This window comes from Balaenoptera borealis, assembly GCF_965194805.1.
Source record: "Balaenoptera borealis genome assembly, chromosome: 3".
NCBI lineage: Eukaryota > Metazoa > Chordata > Mammalia > Artiodactyla > Balaenopteridae > Balaenoptera > Balaenoptera borealis.
In genome coordinates, this window is record NC_138866.1 from 92,623,614 (window position 1) to 92,649,480 (window position 25,867).

Sequence of the window (25,867 nt, forward strand, 5' to 3'; positions counted from 1 at the left end):
ACATACAGACTGAAAGTGAGGGGATGGAAGAAGGTATTCCATGCAAATGGAGATCACGAGAATGAGAGAGTAGTAATATTCATATCAGACAAAATACACTTTAAAATAAAGACTGTTACAAGAGACAAGGAAGAACACTACATAAGGATCAAGGGAACAATCCAAGAAGAAGATATAACAATTGTAAATATATATGCACCCAACATAGGAGCACCTCAATACATAAGATTAGAAATCAATTACAGGAAAAAAAACTAAAAAAATACAAACACATGGAGGCTAAACAATACACTACAAAGTAACCAAGAGATCACTGACGAAATCAAAGTGGAAATCAAAAAATATCTAGAGACAAATGACAATGAAAACATGATGATTCAAAACCTATGGGATGCAGCAAAAGCACTTCTAAGAGGGAAGTTTATAGCAACACAATCCTACCTCAAAAAACAAGAAAAATCTCAACTAAACTATCTAAACTTACACCTGAAGTAACTAGAGAAAAAAGAACAAACAAAACCCAAAGTTAGTAGAAGGAAAGATATCATAAAGATCAGAGCAGAAATAAATGAAATAGAAACAAAGAAAATAATACCAAAAATCAATAAAACTAAAAGTTGGTTCTTTAAGAAGATAAACAAACTTGAAAAACCTTTAGCCAGACTCATCAAGAAAAAGAGGGAGAGGACTCAAACCAATAAAATTAGAAGTGAAAGAGGAGAAGTTACAATGGATACTGCAGAAATAAAAAGCATCATAAGAGGCTACTACAAGCAACTATGTGACAATAAAATGAACAACCTGAAGAAATGCACAAATTCTTAGAAAGGTATAACCTTCCAAGACTGAACAAGGAATAAATTGAAAATACGAACAGACTAATCACAAGTAATGAAATTGAAACTGTGATTAAAAATCTTCCAACAAACAAAAGTCCAGGACCAAATGGCTTCACAGGTGAATTCTATCAGACATTTAGAGAAGAGCTAACACCCATCCTTCTCAAACTCTTCCAAAAAATTGCAGAGGGAGGAACACTCCCAAACTCATTCTACAAGGCCACCATCACCCTGATACCAAAACTAGACAAAAATACTAGAAAAAAGAAAATTACAGACCAATATCACTGATAAGTATAGATGCAAAAATCCACAGCAAAATACTATCAAACAGAATCCACATTAAAAGGATCATACACCATGATCAAGTGGGATTTAACCCAGGGATGCAAGGATTCTTCAACATATGCAAATCAATCAATGTGATACAACATAGTAACAAATTGAAGAATAAAAACCATATGATCATCTCAATAGATGGAGAAAAAGCTTTTGACAAAATTCAATACCCATTTATGATAAAAACTCTCCAGAAAGTGGGCATAGAGGGAACTTACCTCAGGAACAAGACAAGGATGTCCACTCTCACCACTATTATTCAACATAGTTTTGAAAGTCCTAGCCACAGCAATCAGAGAAGAAAAATAAATAAACGGAATACAAATTGGAAAAGAAGAAATAAAACTGTCACTGTTTGCAGATGACATGATACTATACACAGAGAATCCTAAAGATGTTACCAGAAAACTAATAGAGCTAATCAATGAATTTGGTAAAGTTTCAGGATAAAAGTTAATGCACAGAAATCTCTTGCATTCCTATACACTAACAACGAAATATCAGAAAGAGAAGTTAAGTAAACAATCCCATTCACCACTGCAACAGAAAGAATAAAATACCTAGGAATAAACCTACCTAAGTAGGTAAAATACCTGTACTCAGAAAACTATAAGACACTAATGAAAGAAATCAAAGATGACACAAACAGGTGGAGAGATATACCGTGTTCTTTGATTGGAAGAATCAACATTGTGAAAATGACTCTACTACCCAAAGCAATCTACAGATTCAATGCAATCCCTATCAAACTACCAATGGCATTTTTCACAGAACTAGAACAAAAAATCTTAAAATTTGTACGGAGTCACAAAAGATCCCAAATAGTCAAAGAAATCTTGAGAAGAAAAAAAACAAAGAAACGGAGCTGGAGGAATCAGACTCCCTTGCTTCAGACTATACTACAAAGCTACAGTAATCAAGACAATATGGTACTGGCACAAAAACAGAAATATAGATTAATGGAAAAGGATAGAAAGCCCAGAGATAAACCCACCTATTGTCAACTAATCTATGACAAAGCAGGAAAGGATGTACAGTGGAGAAAAGACAGTGTCTTCAATAATTGGTGCTGGGAAAACTGGACAGCCACATGTAAAAGAATGAAATTAGAACATTCTCTAACACGATACACAAAAAAAAACTCAAAATGGATTAAAGACCTAAATGTAAGGCCAGACACTATAAAACTCTTAGAGGAAAACATAGGAAGAACACTCTTTGACATAAATCACAACAAGATCTTTTTTGACCCACCTCCTAGAGAAATGGAAATAAAAACAAAAATAACCAAATGGGACCTAATGAAACTTAAAAGCTTTGCACAGCAAAGGAAACCATAAACAAGATGAAAAGACAACCCTTAGAATGGGAGAAAATATTTGCAAACAAAGCAACTGGCAAAAGATTAATCTCCAAAATATATAAATAGCTCATGCAGCTCAATATCAAAAAAACAAACAACCCAATCCAAAAATGGGCAGAAGACCTAAATAGACATTTCTCCAAAGAAGACATACAGATGGCCAAGAGGCATATGAAAAGCTGCTCAACATCACTAATTATTAGAGAAATGCAAATCAAAATTACAATGAGGTATCACCTCACACTGGTTAGAATGGGCATCATCAGAAAATCTACAAACAATACATGCTGGAGAGGGTGTGGAGAAAAGGGAACCCTCTTGCACTGTTGGTAGGAATGTAAATTGATCCACTATGGAGAACAGTATGGAGGTTCCTTAAAAAACTATAAATAGAATTACCACATGACACAGCAATCCCACTGCTGGGCATATACCCAGAGAAAACCATAATTCAAAAAGACACATGCACCCCAATGCTCATTGCAGCACTATTTACAATACCCAGGTCATGAAGCAACCTAAATGTCCATCAACAGACGAATGGATAAAGAAGATGTGGCACATATATACAATGGAATATTACTCAGCCATAAAAAGAAATGAAATTGAGTTATTTGTAGTGAAGTGAATGGACCTAGAGTCTGTCATACAGAATGAAGTAAGTCAGAAAGAGAAAAACAAATACCGTATGCTAACACATATATATGGAATCTAAAAAAAAAAAAAAGTTTCTGAAGAACCTAGGGGCAGGACAGGGATAAAGACGCAGATGTAGAGAATGGACTTGAGGACACGGGGAGGGGGAAGGGTAAGCTGGGATGAAGTGAGAGAGCAGCATGGACATATATACACTACCAAATGTAAAACAGATAGCTAGTGGGAAGCAGCTGCACAGCACAGGGAGATCAGCTTGGTGCTTTGTGACCACCTAGAGGGGTGGCATAGGGAGGGTGGGAGGGAGACGCAAGAGGGAGGGCATATGGGGATATATGTATATGTATAGCTGATTCACTTTTTTATAAATCAGAAACTAACACACCATTGTAAATCAATTATACACCAATAAAGATGTTTAAAAAAAAAATGAAGATGTGGTACATATATACAATGGAATATTACTCAATCATAAAAAGGAACGAAACTGGGTCATTTGTAGAGATGTGGATGGACTTGCAGACTGTCATACAGAGTAAAGTAGGTCAGAAAGAGAAAAACAAATATTGTATATTAACAGATGTACGTGGAATCTAGAAAAATGGTACAGACAAACCTTTTTGCAAGGCAGAAATAGAGACACAGATGTAGAGAATAAATGTATGGACACCAAGGGGGAAAAGCAGGGGTGGGTGTGGGGGGCATGAATTGGGAGATTGAGATCGACATATATACACTAATATGTATAAAATAGATAACTAATGAGAACCTGCTGTGTATTACAGGGTACTCCACTTCGCTGTACAGTAGAAACTAACACAACATTGTAAAACAACTATACCTCAATTTAAAAAGAAAAACTAATTTAAATAATGTGCTAGAGGAAAAATTGAATTATCTTTCTAGTGTCGCTATAGAAAATTATATAACAAAATAATGGTCATGAAAGAGGCAATCAAAAAATATGGGGCCAAAAATACAGGAAGAAAGGTATTATAAAAGTGTATCAGGCAGTGAATTAATGAAGTTATTATGTTATTTTTCTGGGTTTTGTGAAATGTATGGTATGTTTCAGATTTTCAAATTTGTGGTATATAGGGATTTATTTTCTCATGCTAAATGAACATGTCCTTTCATACCTAATTTTGTATTAGTTTAAAGCCTCAAAAAACTGGATCCAGCCATGATAACCACCCTCTCCCTTGCTCATTCAACTCCAGTCACAGTGGCCTCTATGTTGTTCCTTGGACATGCCAGGCCCACTCCCACCTCAAAGCGTTTGCACTTGCTGCTCCCTCCACCTAGAATGCTTATCCTCCAGATAACTACATAGCTCCCCTCTCACTTCTTTCAAGTCTTTGCTCAACTATGTCTTTCTCAATTCAGCCTTCCCTGATTACCCTTTTTAAAACTGCAGCGCTTCCAATGTACAAGATGACTTACTTATTCATTTATATTGCTGACTATCTTTCCCTCTCCCCACAAGAATGTAAGCTCCATACAGATTGAAGGGTTTTTTTATTTTTTTAAATCTGTTTTGTCCACAGTTGTTTTTTTCTGTTTGGAACAGTGTCTGGCACATAACAGGTGTTCAGTAAGTATTTGTGAAATGGCTGGCTGGCTGACTGGATGAATGGATAAATGAATAAATGAATGAATGAATGAACTATCAATCAAAGTTTAGATTATCATAAGACAACCTGCACTACCACAGTGAGACAAGATCATTCCAGCCAAAGTCACTGAAATGTGATGTCTTAATTGGTTTATTTACTGCATAAAGGTAGATTTACAATTCATAGTAGGCTTTTAATTTCTGAATTATTAAAAGTATTTTTCTTTATAGAAAATACCATGTTTGGGACTATCTCATAAACTTTCAGATTTCATTCCACCATCAAAAGAAAATCCAGATTTCAAAATTAAGCCAAGAAATAAAAAATTATATTTTCCTTTACATTAGGAAGTTCTGTTTGAATGAATAGTGAAAGCAACATTAGTTGAGAAATAGGTCCACCAGAGAACTATAACTCAAGTAGCATTTAATAAAGCTACTTAAAATAATAATGACAGCCACCATTCATTAAGTGCTTGCTATATGCTAGATACTGGTTCAAATACTAAATTAAAGGTGTGTTCTAAGGTGTGGGTCTACGGAAGGAATATAAAAGCATTTTTTAATAATAAATGATTATAATTCTTGGGATGAAATTTTTCAATTAAGAAATTTTTTTACAAAACCAAAGTATGACAATTAATATTATACATTTGGGAATCCTAAATAATAAAGAAATGGAGAATTGAAGCAATGTATTTGGAAATATGTTCTAAGCACAATAAATATGTATGACAGAGACTGCTATTCTGAGTTTTATTATTTTATTATTCACTGTAATGAGGTAGTTCAAGATCGATTTATATTTGTGTATGTGTCATAGCTAAAGTTTAAACTCATTCTAGCAGATATTACTCAGCCATAGAAAAGAACAAAATATAATGCCATTTGCAGCAACATGGAGCGACCTAGCAATTGTCATACTGAGTGAAGTAAGTCAGACACAGAAAGACAAATATCATATGATATCCCTTATATGTGGAATCTAAATAAAAAGTGTATAAATGAACTTATTTACAAAACCAAAGTAGAGTCGTGGATGTAGAAAACAAACTTATGGTTATGAGGGGATAAGGGGTGGTGGGGGAGGGATAAACTGGGAGATTGGGATTGACATATACTCACTACTATATATAAATTAGATAACTAATAAGAACCTGCTGTATAGCACAGGGAACTCTACTCAATACTCTGTAATGACCTATATGGGAAAAGAATCTAAAAAAAAAAAGAAAGAGTGGACATATATATGTATATATAACTGATTCACTTTGTTGTACACCTGAAACTAACACAAACATTGTAAATCAACTATACTCCAATAAAATTGTTTTTAAATTAGAAGAAAAAAAGAATATAATAATAATGGATACATAATAATGAATCCAACCTGGCTTATATTTGTCTTTATACCCACACAATTGTAAAACATTATTTTTAATATTTTTTAGAGGAAGGGGCCCATGAAGGCCCCATGAAAGACATAATGTGACCTTGGTGTGAGTCTTTCCATACAATACTCCATGAGCATGCTAAGGGCTTCACTGTGGAGTAATGCAAGTTGCTCCACAACCCTCGCATTTTGGAATCAAGAACAGCCTTAGCTAGCTTAAAGAAAGCCCCAAAGTATCTACTTTTTGCTTCCCATATTACCAAAGTACCTAAAATCTGAATTAGGTATTTTACACATGAACAATGCTCTTCCTGATTGCTTTGTAGGAAAGCACATATACGCTTTAAAGTAATTGTCTCTGGACCTCCCATTTGAGCTTATACAGAAAGGGTGAATTACAAATAACAAATAGAAAATAGATTGTAAGCATGTTTTAAATACTTGAGTCAATTAGAATTTTTCACATCTTGAAGAATGTGGGATTTATGTGAATATGGAGATAATAAATAATAAGGCATCTATCTAAGAGAAAATTTTTGTTTTCGCACAACACTCATGGTTGGCTTGTTAAATTCTGACATACATCGTCAATGTCCCAAGCTCCCTGATAATGTTGTAGAAATTTATATAAATGTAAGTGCACCTTTCTTAAATGTTGCAGATATTAAATAACTCATTGAGGTAAAATATCACTTCTGCATGATTTTCCCCCTGACAACCCCAGGCTGATTAGAAGTTCTTTAGTCTGTGCTCCTCTGGAAAATATACTGGCAGTGATGTTTAGAAAACTGTTATTAAGTTATCATTGTTACTGTAAACTTATTTGTGTGAGGATACATGTGTTTTATTGAATCATAAAAAGCTATGTGAAGTCAAGAAAAGTTGGCACTACCTAGCATATCATAGGCACTCAAAAATGTTGTTGACTAACTGAATAAGTAAATGAATATTTTAGATTGAAAAAGGTCTCCAGTCTATAACCAGATCTATAGGAATTGATATAACCTAAAGATGCCTCATTCCCAATCACGATTATGTACATGATGGTGACACCAATGTCAGTCCCTCAAGTCATTTGGCCATTCTAACAAGTCCAAGAGGAAGGAACTGACCTCAGCTTTCTCTGCCAATCAGCACCACAGTGGATACAGACCCAGCTATGTGGCCAAAACATTTAGCCTCATTACACAGCTATTTACAAATGAGCTATTTACAGCTCATTACAAATACCTATGACTGACTGTAAAATGAAATTCCGTATGAGGAAGATCAGCAAGTTGCATTCCCCATCAAAACAGTTTCAAGTAACTAATTTATTAATTGTCCATTTGAAAAAACAAGTATTGGGCTTCCCTGGTGGCGCTATGGTTAAGAATCTCCCTGCCAATGCAGGGGACGTGGGTTCGAGCCCTGGTCTGGGAAGATCCCACATGCCGCGGAGCAACTGGGCCCGTGAGCCACAGTTACTGAGCCTGCACGTCTGGAGCCTGTGCTCCGCAACAAGAGAGGCCGCGATAGTGAGAGGCCTGTGCACCGCAATGAAGAGTGGCCCCCGCTTGCCACAACTAGAGAAAGCCCTCACACAGAAATGAAGACCCAACACAGCCATAAAAATAAATAAAAAATAAATAAATTTAAAAAAAAAAAAAAACTTGCTTCCTTTTAAAAAAAAAAAAAAAAAAGCCAAACACAATGTGTGAACATTGGTTAGATATTGTACCAAAAATAAAAACAAGCTCTGAGACATGAGATGTAGGGACAAATGGGGAAACTGAAAAATGGAATGTATGTTACTTATTCATCAATGTTACATTTCTTAGGTGTGGTGATGATATTGTAGTTAAGTAGGAGAATGTCCTTGTTCTTAGGGGATCTGTGCTGAAATATTTGGGGTGGAATAGGGAGGGTGGGAGGCAGATGCAAGAGGAAGGGTATATGGGAATATATGTATACATATAGCTGATTCACTTTGTTATAAAGCAGAAACTAACACAACATTGTAAAACAATTATACTCCAATAAAGATGTTTTAAAAAAATATTTGGGGGTAAGAGTCATGATGTCTACAACTTACTTTCAAATATCCTAATGACAACAAAAAGTGTATGTGTGTGCATGTGTGTGGGTGTGTGCTGGTGGCAGTGAGGGGGAGGAGAGGAAGCAAATGTGGCAAAATGGTAATAATTGTAGAATTTAGGTGAACTGTTTTGGGGTGTTTACCATTCTTTTAATTTTTATGTAAAATCCAACATTTTCAAAATTAAAAGTTAGAGGAAAATGTAAAAAATAATAATGTTATAGAGAAAGGTTTAAAGACATAAAAGGTATCTATGATTACAGTATTATGTTTTAAGAGCAGGTTCAAAGTAATGCACACCATAGTTCCATTTGGGAATATATGGATGAATATACATTAATGTACTAATAGAGGTCACTGATTGGAGCCCTCTAAATTGTGCAACTTGGCAGTCTGGAGTGTTTATCTCTAGATTGTCCAATTACAGTCACTTCTATTTTCTTATTTTTATTTATAAAAAATTGCTTATTTTATACATATACAGTCACATATATGTACAAATTATTTTAAAAGAGTGAGAATGAACTTATCAAAACCTTGCAACAATAGTTTCTGTTGGAAACTTGTCCCTGTCAAAACTGGTTAATCTGATGTTTACGCTATTAAGATTATACCAGTGACTGGATATAAATAAATCATTTTATGTGAAAAAGAAAAAAACGATGACAATAATTCTAGACTCTTAAATTGGCACTGGGAATATGAAAGTATTGCCCCAGAGGGCATAACTAATGACCTATGGGTGCGAACTACATTGAGACAGATTTCAGCTCATTATGAGATTGAATATTGCCATGAATGTGTCCAACAAGGGAACAGACTGAACCATGAAATAATTGCCTATCAAAATAGCTTAACTACCTGTCAGAGATATGATAAGAAGGAGGGATAGGGTATTAGATATACTCTAATCCAGCCTTTGGTCTCTAACAAGTCCATAGTCAAAAATAAAGAAAATAGGGACTTCCCTGGTGGTCCAGTGGTAAAGAATTCACCTTCCAATGCAGGTGATGCGGGTTCGATCCCTGGTCGGGGAACTAAGATCCCACATGCCGTGAGGCAACTAAGCCCACTTGCCACAGCTACTGAGCTTGTGCACCTCAACTAGAGAGCCCACATGTTGCCAACTACAGAGCCCCTGCGCCCTGGAGCCTGCATGCCATAACTAGAGAAGAGAAAACCCGCACACCACAACTAGAGAGAAGCCTGCACACACAAAGAGCCCGCGCACTAAAACAAAATATCCCGCATGCCTCAATGAAGATCCCGTGTGCCACAACTAAGACCCGATGCAGCCATAAAAAGTTAATTAATTAACTAATTAAAGTTTTAAAAATAATAAAGAAAATAGCAGTAATAAACTGAATACATTTCCACTGAAGGAAAAACTACACAATACTCTGTCGCTGACTAACAAGACATAAGACAAGATTAATACTCTCTGGTCAGGATGCTGTATTTTTTAAAATTGGAATACTATTAATACTGTTCAGCTAGACCAATTACTCAACTAAAAACAAAGTGTGTTACTTGCCATCATGAACCCAAATTATTTCTAAACATATGAACTTAGTCTTAAGTGTTGGTGTATTCATACAATGGAATACTGTTTTAAAAGAAAAAATGAAGAGGAACAAACTACTGAAACATACAACCATATCGATATATGTCAAAAAAACCTTATGCTGACTGAAAGAAGCAAGACACAAGAATACATGCTGTATGATTTCATTTATATCGATTTCAAAAACAGGCAAAACCAATCTGATAGAAATCAGAAGGTGGTTGTGTAGAACACAGGGAGAATGAATAAAAAGGGGCATAAGGGAACTTTCTCAGGTGATAGAAATGTTCTATCTCTTGCTTTTTGGTGGTAATTACACACTTACATACAACCGTTAAATCTCATCAAATGGAACACTTAAGATCTGTGTGGTTTTTGTTTATAAATTACACCTCCGTGAAATTAAAATAAATATTAAAAAATCATATTTGCTTTGTGCCACCTAAAGAACTCAATACTTACCAAGTGATTTCTTTTTACTGCAGAACATTATTGCACCTGATTTGTTTTCACCAGGCCTCAACAGCTGGCCTACATAAGAAAACAAGAAATGTATGCAACATTAGTATTTGAGAAATGCTCATTAACCGTAAATTGCCATCATTCAGCTTTCTTCCTAATCAAATCTAGATGACTAGGAAGTCATTAACACAATCAGGAATAATAGACTCCATTTATGAGACTTAAATCTAACAAGATAAGAATAATTCTATAACTCACAGACATAGAAAACAAACTTATGTTTACCAAAGGAGAAAGGGGGAATGGATAAATTAGGAGTTTGGGATTAAAATATACACACTACTATATATAAAATATATAACCAACAAGGACCTGCTGTATAGTACAGGAATTATAGTCAATATCTTGTAATAACCTATAATGGAAAAGAATCTAAAAAAGAATATATATATATATCTGAATCACTTTGCTGTACACCTGACACTAACACATCATTTTAAATCAATTATATTTCAATAAAAAAATTTTTTAAGGAAACAATTCTATACAAAAATTATCTATTTGTATTATGGTGGCTATATGGAACAATGTAAGGTAAGCACAAGTGTGACATTCAATTGGGCATTAAAATGGAGCCAAATTTTCGAATATACCCAAAACCCTGTGAATCAGAATATCTCAGAGGTGAAACTCCATTACCTGCCTTTTATTCAAGTACCAAAAGTGATTCCTTCCCAAAACAGTCACCCAAGTCCAGAAAGTGCAGAGTCCCATATAGAATTAACTGAAGAAGGAACACGCCAAGACACATAGTAATCAAATTGACAAAAACTAAAGACAAAGAGAAAATATCAAAAGCAACAAAGGAAAAGCAACAAATAACATACAAGGGAATCCACATGAGATTATCAGCTGATTTTTCAGCAGAAATTCTACAGGCCAGAAGGGAGTGGCATGATACATTTAAAGTGATGAAAGGGAAAAACCTATAACCAAGAATACTCTAGGGCCTCCCTGGTGGCGCAGTGGTTGAGAATCTGCCTGCCAATGCAGGGCACACGGGTTCGAGCCTTGGTCTAGGAGGATCCCACATGCCGCGGAGCGACTAGGCCCGTGAGCCACAATTACTGAGCCTGCGCGTCTGGAGCCTGTGCTCCGCAACGGGAGAGGCCGCGATAGTGAGAGGCCCGCGCACCGCGATGAAGAGGGGCCCCGCTCGCCGCAACTGGAGAAAGTCCTGGAACAGAAATGAAGACCCAACACAGCCATAAATAAATAAATAAAATTAAAAAAAAAAAAAAAAAAAAGAATACTCTACCCAGCATGTCTCTCATTCAGAATTGATGGAGAAATCAAAAGCTTTACAAACAAAAGCTAGAAGGACTCAGCACCACCAAACGAGCATTACAACAAATGCTAAAGGAACTCTTTAAAAAGAAAAGAAAAGGCAACAACTAGAAACAGGAAAATTACAGAATGGTAAAGCTCACCAGTACAGGTGAACATACAGTAAGGGTAGGAAATCATCTACACACAAATATGATATCAAAACATTAATTGTGAGAGGAGGAGAGCACAAATGCAGGATATTTGAGATGCATTTGAAATTAAGAGACCAGCAACTTAAAACAATCATGTATACATATAGACTGCTATATCAAAACCACATGGTAACCACAAATGAAAAATCTATAATAGATATACACACAAAAAAGAAAAAGAATCCAAACACAACAATATAGTCATCAAATCACAAGAGAGGGGAACAAAAGAGAAAAGGAATTAAAAAAACCTACAAAAACAAATCCAAAATATTTTTTTAAATGGCAATAAGAACATACATATCAATAATTAACTTAAACGTAAACGGATTAAATGCTCAAACCAAAAGAAATAGACTGGCTGAATGAATACAAAAATAAGACCCATACGTATGTTTTCTATAGGAGACCCACTTCAGATCTAGAGACACAGACTGAAAGTGAGGGGATGGAAAAAGGTATTCCATGCAAATGGAAATCAAAAGAAAGCTGGAATAGCAATACTCATGTCAGACAAAATAGACTTTAAAATAAAGACTGTTACAATAGACAAAGGACACTGCATAATGATCAAGGGCTCAATCAAAGTAGAAGATATAACAATTATAAGTATATATGCACTCAACAGAGGAACACCTCAATATATAAGGCAAATGTTAACAGACATAAAGGAGAAATCGACAGTAATACAATAATAGAGGGGGACTTTAGCACTACACTTACATCAATGGACAGATCATCCAGACAGAAAATCAATAAGGAAACACAGGCCTTGAATGACACATTAGAACACATGGACTTAATTGATATTTATAGAGTGCTCCATCCAAAAGCAGAAGAATACAACTTTTTTTCAAGTGTACATGGAACATTCTCCAGAACAGATCACATGCTGGGCCACAAAGGACGTCTTGGTAAACTTAAGAAAACTGAAATCATATCAAGCATCTTTTCTGACCACTACACTATGAGATTAGAAATCAATTACAAGAAAAAAATGCAAAAAACACAAACACATAGAGGCTAAACAATATGCTATGAAACAACTGATGGATCACTGAAGAAATCAAAGAGGAAATAAAAAGAATACCTAGAGACAAATGAAAATGAAAACACAACAATCCAAAACCTATGGGATGTGGCAAAAGCAGTTCTAAGATGGAAGTTTATAGTGATACAAGCTTACTTCAGGAAACAAGAAAAATCTCAAATAAACAACTTAACCTTACACCTAAAGCAACTAGAGAAAGAACAAAGAAAACCCAAAGTTAGCAGAAGGAAAGAAATCATAAAGATCAGAGCAGAAATAAATGACATAGAGACAAAGAAAAAAATAGCAAAGACCAATAAACTAAGAGTTGAAAAGATAAACAAAATTGATAACACTTTAGCCAGAGTCATCAAGAAAAAAAGGGAGAGGGCCCAAATCAATAAAATCAGAAATGAAAAGGAGAAATTACAACTGACACCACAGAAATTCAAAGGATCATAAGAGACTACTACAAACAACTATACACCAGTGAAAAGGACAACCTAGAAGAAATGGGCAAATTCTTAGAATGGTACAATCTCCCCAGACTGAACCAGGAAGAAATAGAAAATACGACTAGACCAATTATATGTATGGAAATTGAATCTGTGATTAAAAACTCCCAACAAACAGAAGTCATGGAACAGGTGGCTTCACAGGTGAATTCTATCAAACATTTAGAGAAGACCTAACACCTATCATTCTGAAACTATTTCAAAAAATTGCAGAGGAAGGAACACTCTCAAATTCATTCTATGTGGCCACCATCACCCTGATACCAAAACCAGACAAAGAGATACCATCAAAAAGAGAAAATTACAGGTCAATATCACTGATGAACATAGACACAAAAATCCTCAACAAATACAAGCAAACCAAATCCAATAATACATTAAAAGGATCATACACCATGATCAAGAGGGATTTATCCCAAGGATGCAAGGACTTTTTAATATCTGCAAATCAATCAGTGTGATATACCACATTGACAAATTGAAGAATAAAAACCATATGATCTAAATAGATGCAGAAAAAGCTTTTGACAAAATTCAACACCCATTTCTGATAAAAACCCTCCAGAATGTAGGCATAGAGAGAACCTACCTCAATATAATAAAGACCATATACCACAAACCTACAGCTAACATCATACTCAATGGAGAAAAAGTGAAAGCATTTCCTCTAAGATTGAGAACAAGACAAGGATGTCCACTCTCATCACTTTTATTCAACATAGTTTTGAAAGTCCTAGCCACGGCAATCAGAGAAGAGAAAGAAATAAAAAGAATACAAATTGGAAAAGAAGTAGTAAAACTGTCACTGTTTGCAGATGACATGATACTATACATAGAAAATCTTAAAGACGCTACCAGAAAACTACTAGAGCTCATCAATGAATTCGGTAAAGTTTCAGGAAAAAAAATTAATACACAGAAATCTGGTGCAATCCTATACACTAATAATGGAAGATCAGAAAGAAAAATTAAGAAAACAATCCCATTTACCATCGCATCAAAAAGTATAAAATACTTGGAAATAAACCTACCTAACAGGGCAAAAGACCTGCACTCCAAAAACTATAAGATGTTGATGAAAGAAACCGAAGGAGACATAAACAGATAGAAAGATATACCATGTTCTTGAATTGGAAGAATCAATACTGTCAAAATGACCATACTACCCAAGGCAGTTTACAAACTCAATTCAATCCCTATCAAATTACCAAAGGCATTTTTCACAGAACTAGAAGCAAAAAATTTAAAATTTGTATGGAAACATGAAAGACCTCAAATAGTGAAACCAATCTTGAGAAAGAAAAACAGTTGGAGGAATCAGGCTCCCTGGCTTAAGAGTATAGTACAAACCTACAGTAATCAAGACAATATGGTACTGGCTCAAAAACAGAGATATAGATCACTGAAACAGGATAAAAAGCCCAGAAATAAACTGACTCACCTATGGTCAATTAATCTATGACAAAGGAGGCAAGAATACAATGGAGAAAGACAGTCTTCAATAAGTGGTGCTGGGAAAACTGAACAGCTTCATGTAAAAGAATGAAATTAGAGCATTCTCTAACATCATACACAAAAATAAACTCAAAATTGATTAAAGACCTAAATGTAAGGGCCAGATCCTATAAAACTCCTAGAGGAAAACATAGGCAGAACACTCTTTGACATAAATTGCATCAATATCTTTTTGGATCCCTCTCCTAGAGTAATGGAAATAAAAAAAAAATAAACAAATGGGACCTAATCAAACTTGGAAGCTTTGCAAAGCAAAGGAAAGCATAGACAAAATGAAAAGACAACCCTCAGAATGAGAGAAAATATTTGCAAATGAATCAACAGACAAAGGATTAATCTCCAAAATATACAAACAGCTCATGCAGCTCAATATCACAAAAACAAACAACCTAATCCAAAAATGGGCAGAAGGCCTAAATAGACATTTCTCCAAAAAGCACATACAGATGGCCAATAGGCACATGAAAAGATGCTCAACATCATTAATTATTAGAGAAATGCGAATCAAAAATACCATGAGGTATCGTCTCACACCAGTCAGAATGGGCATCATCAAAGTCTACATATAATAAATGCTGGAGAGGGTGTGGAGAAAAAGGAACCCTCCTACACTGTTGGTGGGAACGTAAATTGGTACAGTCACTATGCAGAACAATATGGAGGTTCCTTTAAAAACTAAAAATAAAACTACCATATGATCCAGGAATCCCACTCCTGGGCATATATCCAGTGAAAACCATAATTTGAAAAGATACATGAACCCCAATGTTCACTGAAGCACTATTTACAATAGCCAGGACATGGAAGCAACCTAAATGTCCATAAACAGATGAATGGATAAAGAAGATGTGTATGTATATATATATATATATATACACACACACACACACACACACACACACACACAGTGGAATATTACTCAGCCATAAAAAAGAACAAAATAATGCCATTTGCAGCAACATGGATGGACCTAGAGATTATCATATTAAGTAAAGTAAGCCAGACAGTGAAATACAAATATCATATGACATCACTTCTATATGGCACCTAAAAGAAAAAAAAGACACAAATGATCTTATTTCCAAACAGAAAGAGACTCACAGACACAGAAAACAAACTTATGGCTGCCAAATAGGAGAGAGGGTGGGGGAAGGGTTATATTAGGAGGTTGGCATTAACATATACACACTACTATGTATAAAATAGACAGCCAACAAGGACCTACTGTATAGTGTATAGTACAGGGAACTATACTCAATAGTATGTAATAATCTATAAGGGAAAAGAATCTGAAAAAGAATATATATATATATATATATATATATATATATATATATATATACACACACACACACACACACATCTATATATATACATACATACACACGAACACACACATGCATGAAATAGGCAAGGGAAACATAAGCAAAAAATGGAATTACATCAAACTAAAAAGCTTTGCACAGTGAAAGAAACTATCAACAAAAAGGCTACCTACTGCACTGGAGATATTTGTAAATGATATATCTGATAAAGGGTTAATATCCAAAATATACAAAGAACTCATACAACTCAACATCAAAGAAAAAAAAACCAACCCCATTAAAAAATGGTCAGAAGACCCGAAGAGACATTTTTCCAAAGAAGATATACAGATGGCAAACAGACACATGAAAAGATGCTCAACATCACTAATCAGCAGGGTAATGCAAATCAAAACTACAGTGAGGGACTTCCCTTTTGGCTCAGTGGTTAAGAATCCACCTGCCAATGCAGGGGACATGGGTTCAAGCCCTGTTCTGGGAAGATACCACATGCCACGGAGCAACTAAGCCCATGTGCTATTAAATACTGAGCCTGCGCTCTAGAGCCTGCAAGCCACAACTGCTGAGGCCACATGCTGCAGCTACTGAAGCCCACGCTCTGCAACAAGAGAAGACACCACAATGAGGAGCCTGCACACTGCAACGAAGAGTAACCCCCGCTCAGCGCAACTAGAGAAAGCCTGCGCGCAGCAACGAAGACCCAATGCAGCCAAAAATAAATAAATAAAATTTATTTTTAAAAAAAGGCATTAAGCACCCCTATGTTCATCACAGCATTATTTACAATAGCCAAGATATGGAAGCAACCTAAGTACCCATTGACAGATGAATGGATAATGAAGATGTGATGTATATATGCAATGGAATACTATTCAGCCATAAAAAAGAATGAAATCTTGCCAGTTTCGACAATACAGAAGGACCTAAAGGGTATTATGCTAAGTGAAATAAGAGAAAGACAAATACTGTATGATTTCACTTACTGGGTAAAACAAATGAACAAATATAACGCAACAGAAACAGACTCATAGGTACAGAGAACAAACAGGTAGTTGTGGGGGAGGGGGGCAGGGGGAGGGAGGATGAGTGAAATAGGGAGATTAAGAGGTATAAACTTCCAGTGACAAAATGAGTCATGAGGATGAAATGTACTGTGTGGGGAATATAGTCAATAGTAATATAATATCTCTGCATGGTGATAGATGGTAACTAGAGTTATCATGGTGATCATTTTGTAATGTACAGAAATATGCAATCACTGTGCTGTGCACCAGGAACTAACATAGTGTTGTAGGTCAATTATACTTCAAAAAACAAACAACGAACTCGCAGAAAAAGAGATCAGATTTGTGGTTACCAGAGGCAGGGGGTGGGAGGAGGGGGAATTGGATAAAAGTGATTAAAATGTACAGATTTCCAGTTAGAAGATAGTAAGTACTAAGGATGTAACGTACAACATGATTAATGTAATTAACACTGCTGTGTGTTATATATAAAAGTCATTAAGAGAATAAATCTTGAGTTCTCATCACAAGAAAAACAACTTTTCAAAATTTTTTTATCTATATGAAATGATGGACGTTCACTAAATTTACTGTAGTAATCATTCCATGATGTGGGTCAAATCATTATGCTGTACACCTTAAACTTATACAGTGCTGTATGTTAATTATTTCTCAATAAAACTGGAAGAAAAAAAATTATTTAGAAATAAATAAATAGGGGGCAGAAATAATGTCAGTATTATCTTTTATTTTTTTCCCTACATGTCTAATTTCCTTCACATGGTCAACTCTATTAAGGATTTAGAGTGAATAAATAAAGGGCAAACAAATAACTTCAACATTTAGAACCCAAAGGACCATGGAAATGAACTCAAGCACCTTTGCAAACACATGACAGGGTAGGCAGAGGTTCTGAATTCATACTCTTTAGGTTAGAAAGAGAAATGACTTGTTTGTTCCTGCTCAAAGACATGGTGTGACAGGATGCATTAAACACCCATGAAAGAAGAAGCTGGTCAGTCATATGGAGACCAGAAAAGAGGAAGAGCAGCGCTTATGGCTTAGCAGTTACAAGAAAGGAGGATGCAGAGGAATTTCATCAACACCTACTGTTGCATTACAAATTTCTCGTGTCTAAAAGGCCTGAAACCATCAATATTTCTCCCTGTTGTGCTCCCAGATTCATGAGTTCCCTTTCACCACCTCCAGGAAAAGCAGCAGCCCACTGAGGGAATAGCCACCCTTGGGGTGCCCCTGACAAATAGGGCCAACAACACTTTGTAAAACCCACTGCTTTTCCAGGAACCAGTCACTAAAACTGATGAATCCAACAAGATGGGAGTACTACTGCCAGGTGCTGCTAGAAGCAGGGATAGGTCCTCAAATATAACCCATCAATAACTCTTCTGTTCTTGTTCCCATGCCTTCTACCAACTGCCACCAAGGCTGCCTAAAGCAATCCCCCCCGCCCCCTCCTCACTGCTCCCCCTACCCCAGTCTTAGGCAGCAGACGCCTCTAGGACATGCCTGCTGACCAGGGACTGCTTTCCCCTGTACTCCTTCTAACAGGTTTCCCCGCTCCAGCCTTGGCCACCCATAGACTAGGGTCCACATTGAAGCCACAGTGATCTTTATAAAAGTTAAATGGCATCATATCACACCCCTGCTTAAAACCCTTCAACAACATCCCACTGGCCTTAGAAAAAAAGATCAAATTGCAGCATGACTCCTTGGCCCCTCTGCAACCTGGTCCCTGCTGGTCTTTCTACCCTGATTTCTCATCACTCTCCTTACAGCCCCCATTCTTCCTTGCACCACACCCCCCATGTCTATACTACAGAAATAACTCAGCTTCTTTCTATTTGAGGGCCTTGACACATGCTCTTCCCTCTGCCTGTCATAATCTAACCCCATCGCCAGCCCCTTCACCTGACTAACTTGTACTCATCTTTTCAATATCAACTCATACATCACTTCCTCTAGGAGTTCTCCACTGGTCTCCCAAATCAGAGGTAAGAGCACCTCCTATGTGCTCCCATAGAATCCAGAACTTCCCATTTCAGAGCCCTTATCATTATAGAATGTATTTGCCTATTATATTGGCTGTTTTCCCATTAGTCTACAAACTCCAGTGGGGCAGAGACCCGATCTGTCTTGTCCATAGTTGTATCTTCAGTGTCTAAATGCACGCCTGGCATGTGGCAGTGCTCAATAAAAATTTGCTAAATGAAAGAATGATTAATGTTCTCAGTGTCTATGAGGAATGAAGCAAGGGCTTCCAGATGCTAAAAGGCATTTCCCTTTCAGCAACTATCCCTTCCTAGACCCCAACCCCAAGTTCAAGAACATCTTAGATCTTCCCAAACTGGGAACCATCATGGCTTTCTTGGCTGCTCCCTACCTCTGGCTGGTCCCTATCTTCCTGTGCATCCCCCACCTCCAGCCTAGGAAGAACCTCAAAAAATGAGAAGTATTTGGTTGGCAATAGGAAGAGTGTTGCAGGCAAACTGAAGAGCAAAAGAAAGGAGAAGGAATTTGCAAATCTTGGGGTAGAAGGGCAAGAGGAGGCACTCTGGCTCTAAAAGAAGATGCACAAAAAGGATTTTTTGAGGAAAAGGCTTTCTGTGAGAAATAACATGGACAAAAGCCGGTTTTTTATCCATGAGGGACTATCTTTGTTCCAACAAATAGTCACAATCGATACAAAATGGCAACATGGAGAAGGATGAATGGATTCTGTGACAATGACACCTTGATCTGGTGGCCCCATCTGGCCAGAGGGTTAAGGCTCATCAGCAAGTTCTAAGCCAACTTGTTAGGGCTTGAAAACTCTCTCTGGAGACCAAGTAAACATATTCTGTTTTCATGGGCTCAGAGTCCCTCGAGCTGGTGAAAAGAAGAATGATTCTTTAAGTAGGACGGCAAAAGGGACTCTCCACCCTGACAGGTGGCAATGAGAATGCAGGCAGAAGAAAGAAATTCAATCTCTCAGGAAGTTATTAGGAGTACCAACCACTGGCCAACGTTTTCTTTCTTTCTCCTTATTGGTTTGCTAGATTGCTTTGAGGGATTAGCACTAACAGATAGCCAAAACAAAGGATGAACTTAAATATATGTTTGTGTAATATAAAGGTAACTAAAGAGAAAATATCCATGTAAACCCTTCTGTCTCTTATTTTAGATCTTCCTGTAAGCACTTTTCACTTTAAAAGCCCCTAGACAATTAAACATAAAGCAAAACCATATCCTTCCTAAAATTACCTTTAAACCATACAATTATTTCCTTGCTTTTAATTTCTCTAATACCATCTTTCAAAGTATCTTTGAAACCTTTTATTTTTAAAATAATGAATCCATTTTTAAATTTTAGCCATTTTTATTTTTGTAGAAAATATTCTCTATTTCATATTTAATCCTGAGTGATAATATAATTACTGTTGTACGAATGAAACAATATTTCTCTAAGGTTTGTGAAAAGTGTTTCTTATTAATGATCTTATTCAAGTGTTTTTACTCTCTAACACATGTGGTTACAACAAAAACTAAGGATTCAAGTCCATGTTTCCTGCAATCCAATCTTTTCCTTTTAATAGAAGCAACCCAGGTATATTTAATGGAGGATTCATACTAATGTAGCAGATTCTAGTGTAAATTTGAGGAAGTAAAATTTAGTCCTTTTATTGTTGTACACTTATCAATTCACCAAAATACCCCAGCTGACACTCGCTCCACCTCTAAAGGATGTCAGAGTAAAGAAAAAGCCAACTTTTATTGAACTTTCAGATCAGTGAGGGTCTACAGAAATACACTGAAAAAAAAAATCAGGTGACAAAGAAGGATTTGTTAAAACGAAATCTAGCTCTAGAAGTAGGAACTTAGGATTTTGAAATTCAACATTTGCAAGTACTGAAGCAAACACTGTTTACATAAAAACATTCCTCCTTTTATGAAATCACCCCAAAGCAGAAGAAATAGAAAAAGGTAAGTTGCTGAATAGGTTTTATCTTCCCTTGCCTTCATCTTATGCAAGGGATTAAAATGGTGGTTTTCTTGTGTGAAAGTCTTAGTGGGTTTTTACAAGAAAGACAGGTCTGGGGAAAGTAGGAAGAGAGGTAAATGTAACCAAAATAATAGCTAAGTGTTTTACATATATTAATTCATTTAAGTGAGTACTTTTTTTGGAAAAGACTGAGAGTGACGCTTGCATGAAGAATTTGGGGTTTTTTACATTTCAAGTTCAGGTTTTGAATCTTGGTCACAGAAAGTAATTCTTTGAATGGAAAAAATGGCAAAGTAAAGAGAAAACTCCAATTTGTTTAGGGAAGATAAGAAGTTGGTTTCAGATACCTTGAGATTGAGGACATAACAAGACATCCAAGTTGGAAATGCTACTTAAGCAGCTGTGAGCAGAATAGTGCATACTGGTCATATTATGATTCCTCAAGGAGGTCCCTACTTATAGTGAAAATGGGTACACCTGGCTGCAGGTGACTCAACACTTTAAGCCAAAGATTAAAATGGAGATTCTCTTTAATGATCAGAGGCCATTCAACAATCAAGTTATTATAGTTAATTCCCCCTGCTCCAATTCCACGATCACCAAGCAACCTACTGATAATAACTTGCTTTCCCCCAGAAGTCTGCCTACAGGGGAAGAATACACCAGTCATGCATGCTGAAGTGAACATTCTGGTCCTCCTGACAGTTATATTATACATTTTCAATGAATAAATTGTCATTCATCTTACTCTAGATCATCAGTCTCCTGAGCTAATATTAGTCTTCCCCAGAAAGGTAGCTCTGTTTTTGGTATGCTGTTGACTTACGGTCCAAAGTCTACAGGACATATGACCCACTCTAGCCATAACAAACTCACCAACCGGCCACCAAGGGAACAGCCTGCTGACCTGCTCAAGGGGCAGCAGGATGTGGTGGCTGCAAGCTTGTCCTTTGGAGTCAAACAACTTGACCTTGGATTACTGCTTTTTTCTACTAACATTACAGAATCCAGGGCAAGTAAGCTCTCTAAGCCTCAGAACATACCTGGACAGGTTGTTGGGGACAGTGACACATAATGAAAATGCTCGTTAGATAGTTATCTTGAAGGCAGCCCTCTGAACTTCTCCTGTCAAAATGTCTATATAAACATTAGGGTGAATTGAGGACAGTTGAGTATAACCCCTGTAAGACATTCTGCAGCAAAATAAAAGAGATAAGTGCGAATAGGTAATGAGGCTTTAAAGAGAAGATGTGCTTACAGTGGGGAGCCAGGGCTGTGGCAATAAACTAAGGGGACAGAACCAGTGGGGAGAGAGATTGAAAACATGAGGGAGAGCGACAGGAAGACAAAGGAATCAGAGGAGATTGGGAAAGAAAGGAAAGAGGTAGGGGCCAGGACAGCAGGGGAAGAGACAGGAGGAGTAGCTGAAGCCAGAGAGTAGCGCAGGCAGATTCTTGGCAGCTCTCCTTTCTTGCCCAGAGTGCTGCTCAGGGAGCCCCCCCTCGGCCTGGCTTCAACTCAGGGTCAAGGGAAGAGCTGGGGTGTCCCCGCAGGGGCATCCTCTATGTCCTCTGAGCAGTGGGTCCTCTCCAGTTCTCAGGACTCAGGGACAAGATGGGCCAAGGGGGAAAGGTCCCACACAGCTTCAAGGAGCCCAACCCCAGTCCTCAGCCCCTGTGAGGACCTCCTGTCCCCCACCCGTCTATTCTCCAGTCTCCGTTCTGTTCTGCTTGCCTCCCTCTTTCCCCAACTCTGCCTTCTCTTCCTCTTCGGAGACACTGTAACGTACAGGAGAGAATTTTAGGATAACAGATCCCAATCCTAGCTCAGTTACCTTCTATCTAGTGTTACTTTGACCAAGTCACTTACCCTTCCTAAGATTCAATCCCCGAATCTGTAAAATAGAGGTAATAATTCCTTCCTCTCAGGGCTGTTTCGAGGATAAATATACATGTAAATACAGCTCACTCCATAAGAATGTGGTTCCTCCCCCTCCTTCCTTCCTCCCCATCTGTCCTCTCTCCTCCTACTCCCTCCCCTTTTCTCAGCTTTCACTCTCTCAGTTTCCTTTCCCTGTTTCCCTGACTTTCCTTCATATTTCTCACTAAGGCACTTGCCTCTCAACCCAACCCACCAAGAGGACTGACCCACCAAGAGCGGAGGGGAGGGGAGTTGCCTGGAAGGCTTTAGGTGAACAATGGAGAATCCATCTGCTGAGTAACAGTGGGGTCTGAGGATGGGAAGTGGGATGGCAGGATTAGGGAATCAGCCCTTTCTCTCCTCCTGCTGCCCTCTACCTTCTCTGGTCCTGCCCCTGCCCCTTTCCTCCCTCTGGCCCTAGGTTCCCAGAGGCTGAAAAGCAAAGCCTCAGTGAGTCTTCCCACCTCTGGACATGGTGACCTTGCAGACATATCTGCTGGCAACCCTGCCTACCAGTCCAAGAATATTCCCCAGGAGCCCCCTGTTCCAGGTCTCTAAGGGATGAGGGGTGGGAGATGAAACACAGCTCTAAGACTCCAGGGAAGGGACATCTTGATGCAAAAGGGAAATCTCACCCTTGGGAGGTTAGACCAGTGAGAGATAAGGTAAGGAATAAGCCCAGGCCTCAGTCCTACATGTGTGCAGCTCTGAGTGTGACGTGAGGGTAGGAGGTATAGATAATGTTTTATTTATTTTTTAACTAATTTTTATTGGAGTATAGTTGCTTTACAATGTTGTGTTCGATTCTGCTGTACAGCAAAGTGAATCAGGTATAGATAATGTTTTAATCATATTGACAGCTGCAAACAGCTGTAAGCCTTACAGAGTGTAGATATTGGGCAAAAATAGAAGTAAAAAAATGTAAGCCAGTCTGTGTATGTGTTTGTCAAAGTGATGGTTAGCACAGCCAAATTTATAAACTGCTTACCAATTATATCTAATTACCATGCCTCAACAATAAATTATTCTATTTCCCATATAATGTATATCAGATTGCTTTTGTTGTAAGTTGTCATGTCGACACTGAAGTCTGTTTATATTCTGTTAGGCACGCAGCTGTTACCACAAAATTCTAAAGTGGTGGGAACACTTCTTCCCTTTCTCCTCTTGTTTATGTCCTGCTTATTTTCCAACTTGGTCTCCTAGTTTCCTTCTCTCTTTCCCTTCTCTTCCTTTCCTCGCCTGCCCTCACTGCCTCTCTTGTGCATTTTCAATGTCCTTCTCCTCATCCTGCCCTTTCTCTCCCAAACACACTTCCCCTGGCTTGGTCATCTTCCTTCCCCTTCTCACTTCCCCATTTCTCCCCCAGCCTGGAGTCAGGGGGCCAGGTTTGGTCCTGTTATCTCTCTACCTCCAGCAAGTTCCCCTCCCTTCTAAGCCCTGGTTTTCTCATCTGTAAAGAGACAATCAGGGTAACTCATGGGATCATTTAGCAAACTAAATGAGGTCATGCCTGTAAAAAAAAAAAAAATTAGCACAGTGCCTCCTGCTACAAAGTTAATACTCAAGAAAGGAAAGCTATTATTATTTCTATTTTTCTTAAATGTATTTTTAACTCTACATACGTAGAAAACTTATCAAATTTGAGAGCATCCTTACTGATACTCAATCATCAAACACTTATCAGATGCCTATTCTACGTCAAACCTGGGCTGGGTAGCGGGAGGAAAGGATCATTAGGCCCTACCTCTGTCCTTCAAAAGCCAAGAGTCTGGGGTAGATGAGACCAGATACATAGAAAGTTCATTAGTGCAGGATTATGACAGAAGGAGGGACTGAGAACTATGGAGACAGAGGGAAGGGAGTCACCAAGCCTGCTTTGCAGAGTCAGCTATGAGCTCACAGATGGTGATTCCAAGTCAAGTCCTTTTGAAAAGAAGAGTTTGCTCAGTAAAACAAGGGAAGTACAGGCAAAAAGAACAGCATGTGGAAAGACCAAGCGTTGTGATAGGAAGCAGTGATAGTCATGGCAACCAGATTACAAGGGGCATGGAGGAGTGTAGTGTGATATGGGGCTGGCAGGGTAGGTAAGAGATGGATTCTGAAAGAAGCCATCATTGTCATCATCATCACTCCCATTCACTTGGTACTTAGCCTCATGCTAAGCACTGACAGGTATCATCTCATTTAATCCTCGACAAAATTTTACGGGCAGGGACTATCCCTATTTGATAGATGAGGTGACACAGAGCATAGCTACGATCAAGATCCTGTGGTTGATCCTCAGGTAATGGGGAGGCAGAAGGGCTCTCTCTGCAGAATGGTACACTTAGAATCCAGGCCCCCTTTTCCACCGTCGTTGCTTCCTTGTGTCTCTCTATGCAAGCGTATGCTGTCAGGATTTTTAGGAAGGCTTTACTCTCACGACAAGGACTGGCATGGAAAGAGGTGGGGGAGCAGTGACAACAGGCAAGTGGAGCTGGATTCTGGAAATATTCCTGCAGTTGGAATTGACAGACTTTATAAGGGGTCTATATGCTGGGGTGCAAAACAAAGAGGAATCTGGGATAACTTCCACGTTTTCAGCTCAGGACAATGAGAGGATTAGAGGTGCCATTAACGAAAATGACAAATACAGCAGTGAAGGGAGAAGGTGGAAGAACAGGAGCAGGAATTGATGTGGGAGAATATTAAGTTCAGTTTGAACACAC

The 25,867-nt window shown here is 37.7% G+C and overlaps 1 protein-coding gene across 6 annotated transcripts in view; it reads right to left on the minus strand.

Moving 5' to 3' along the window:
• The window catches only part of ATP8B4 (ATPase phospholipid transporting 8B4 (putative)), a 324,241-nt gene that overhangs the window by 220,447 nt on the left and 77,927 nt on the right, over positions 1-25,867 (minus strand). For 3 of the 6 annotated variants that reach the window (XM_082387909.1, XM_082387913.1, XM_082387914.1), the window contains exons 1-2: positions 23,106-23,583; positions 10,307-10,375 (exon numbers count right to left, since the gene is read on the minus strand). In XM_082387909.1, the coding sequence (XP_082244035.1) occupies positions 10,307-10,334 (28 nt within the window). In that variant the 5' untranslated portion in view covers positions 10,335-10,375; positions 23,106-23,583. Of the gene's footprint in view, positions 1-10,306; positions 10,376-23,105; positions 23,584-25,867 lie in introns of those variants that run through there. The other 3 variants (XM_082387911.1, XM_082387910.1, XM_082387912.1) reach the window with 1 other exon arrangement.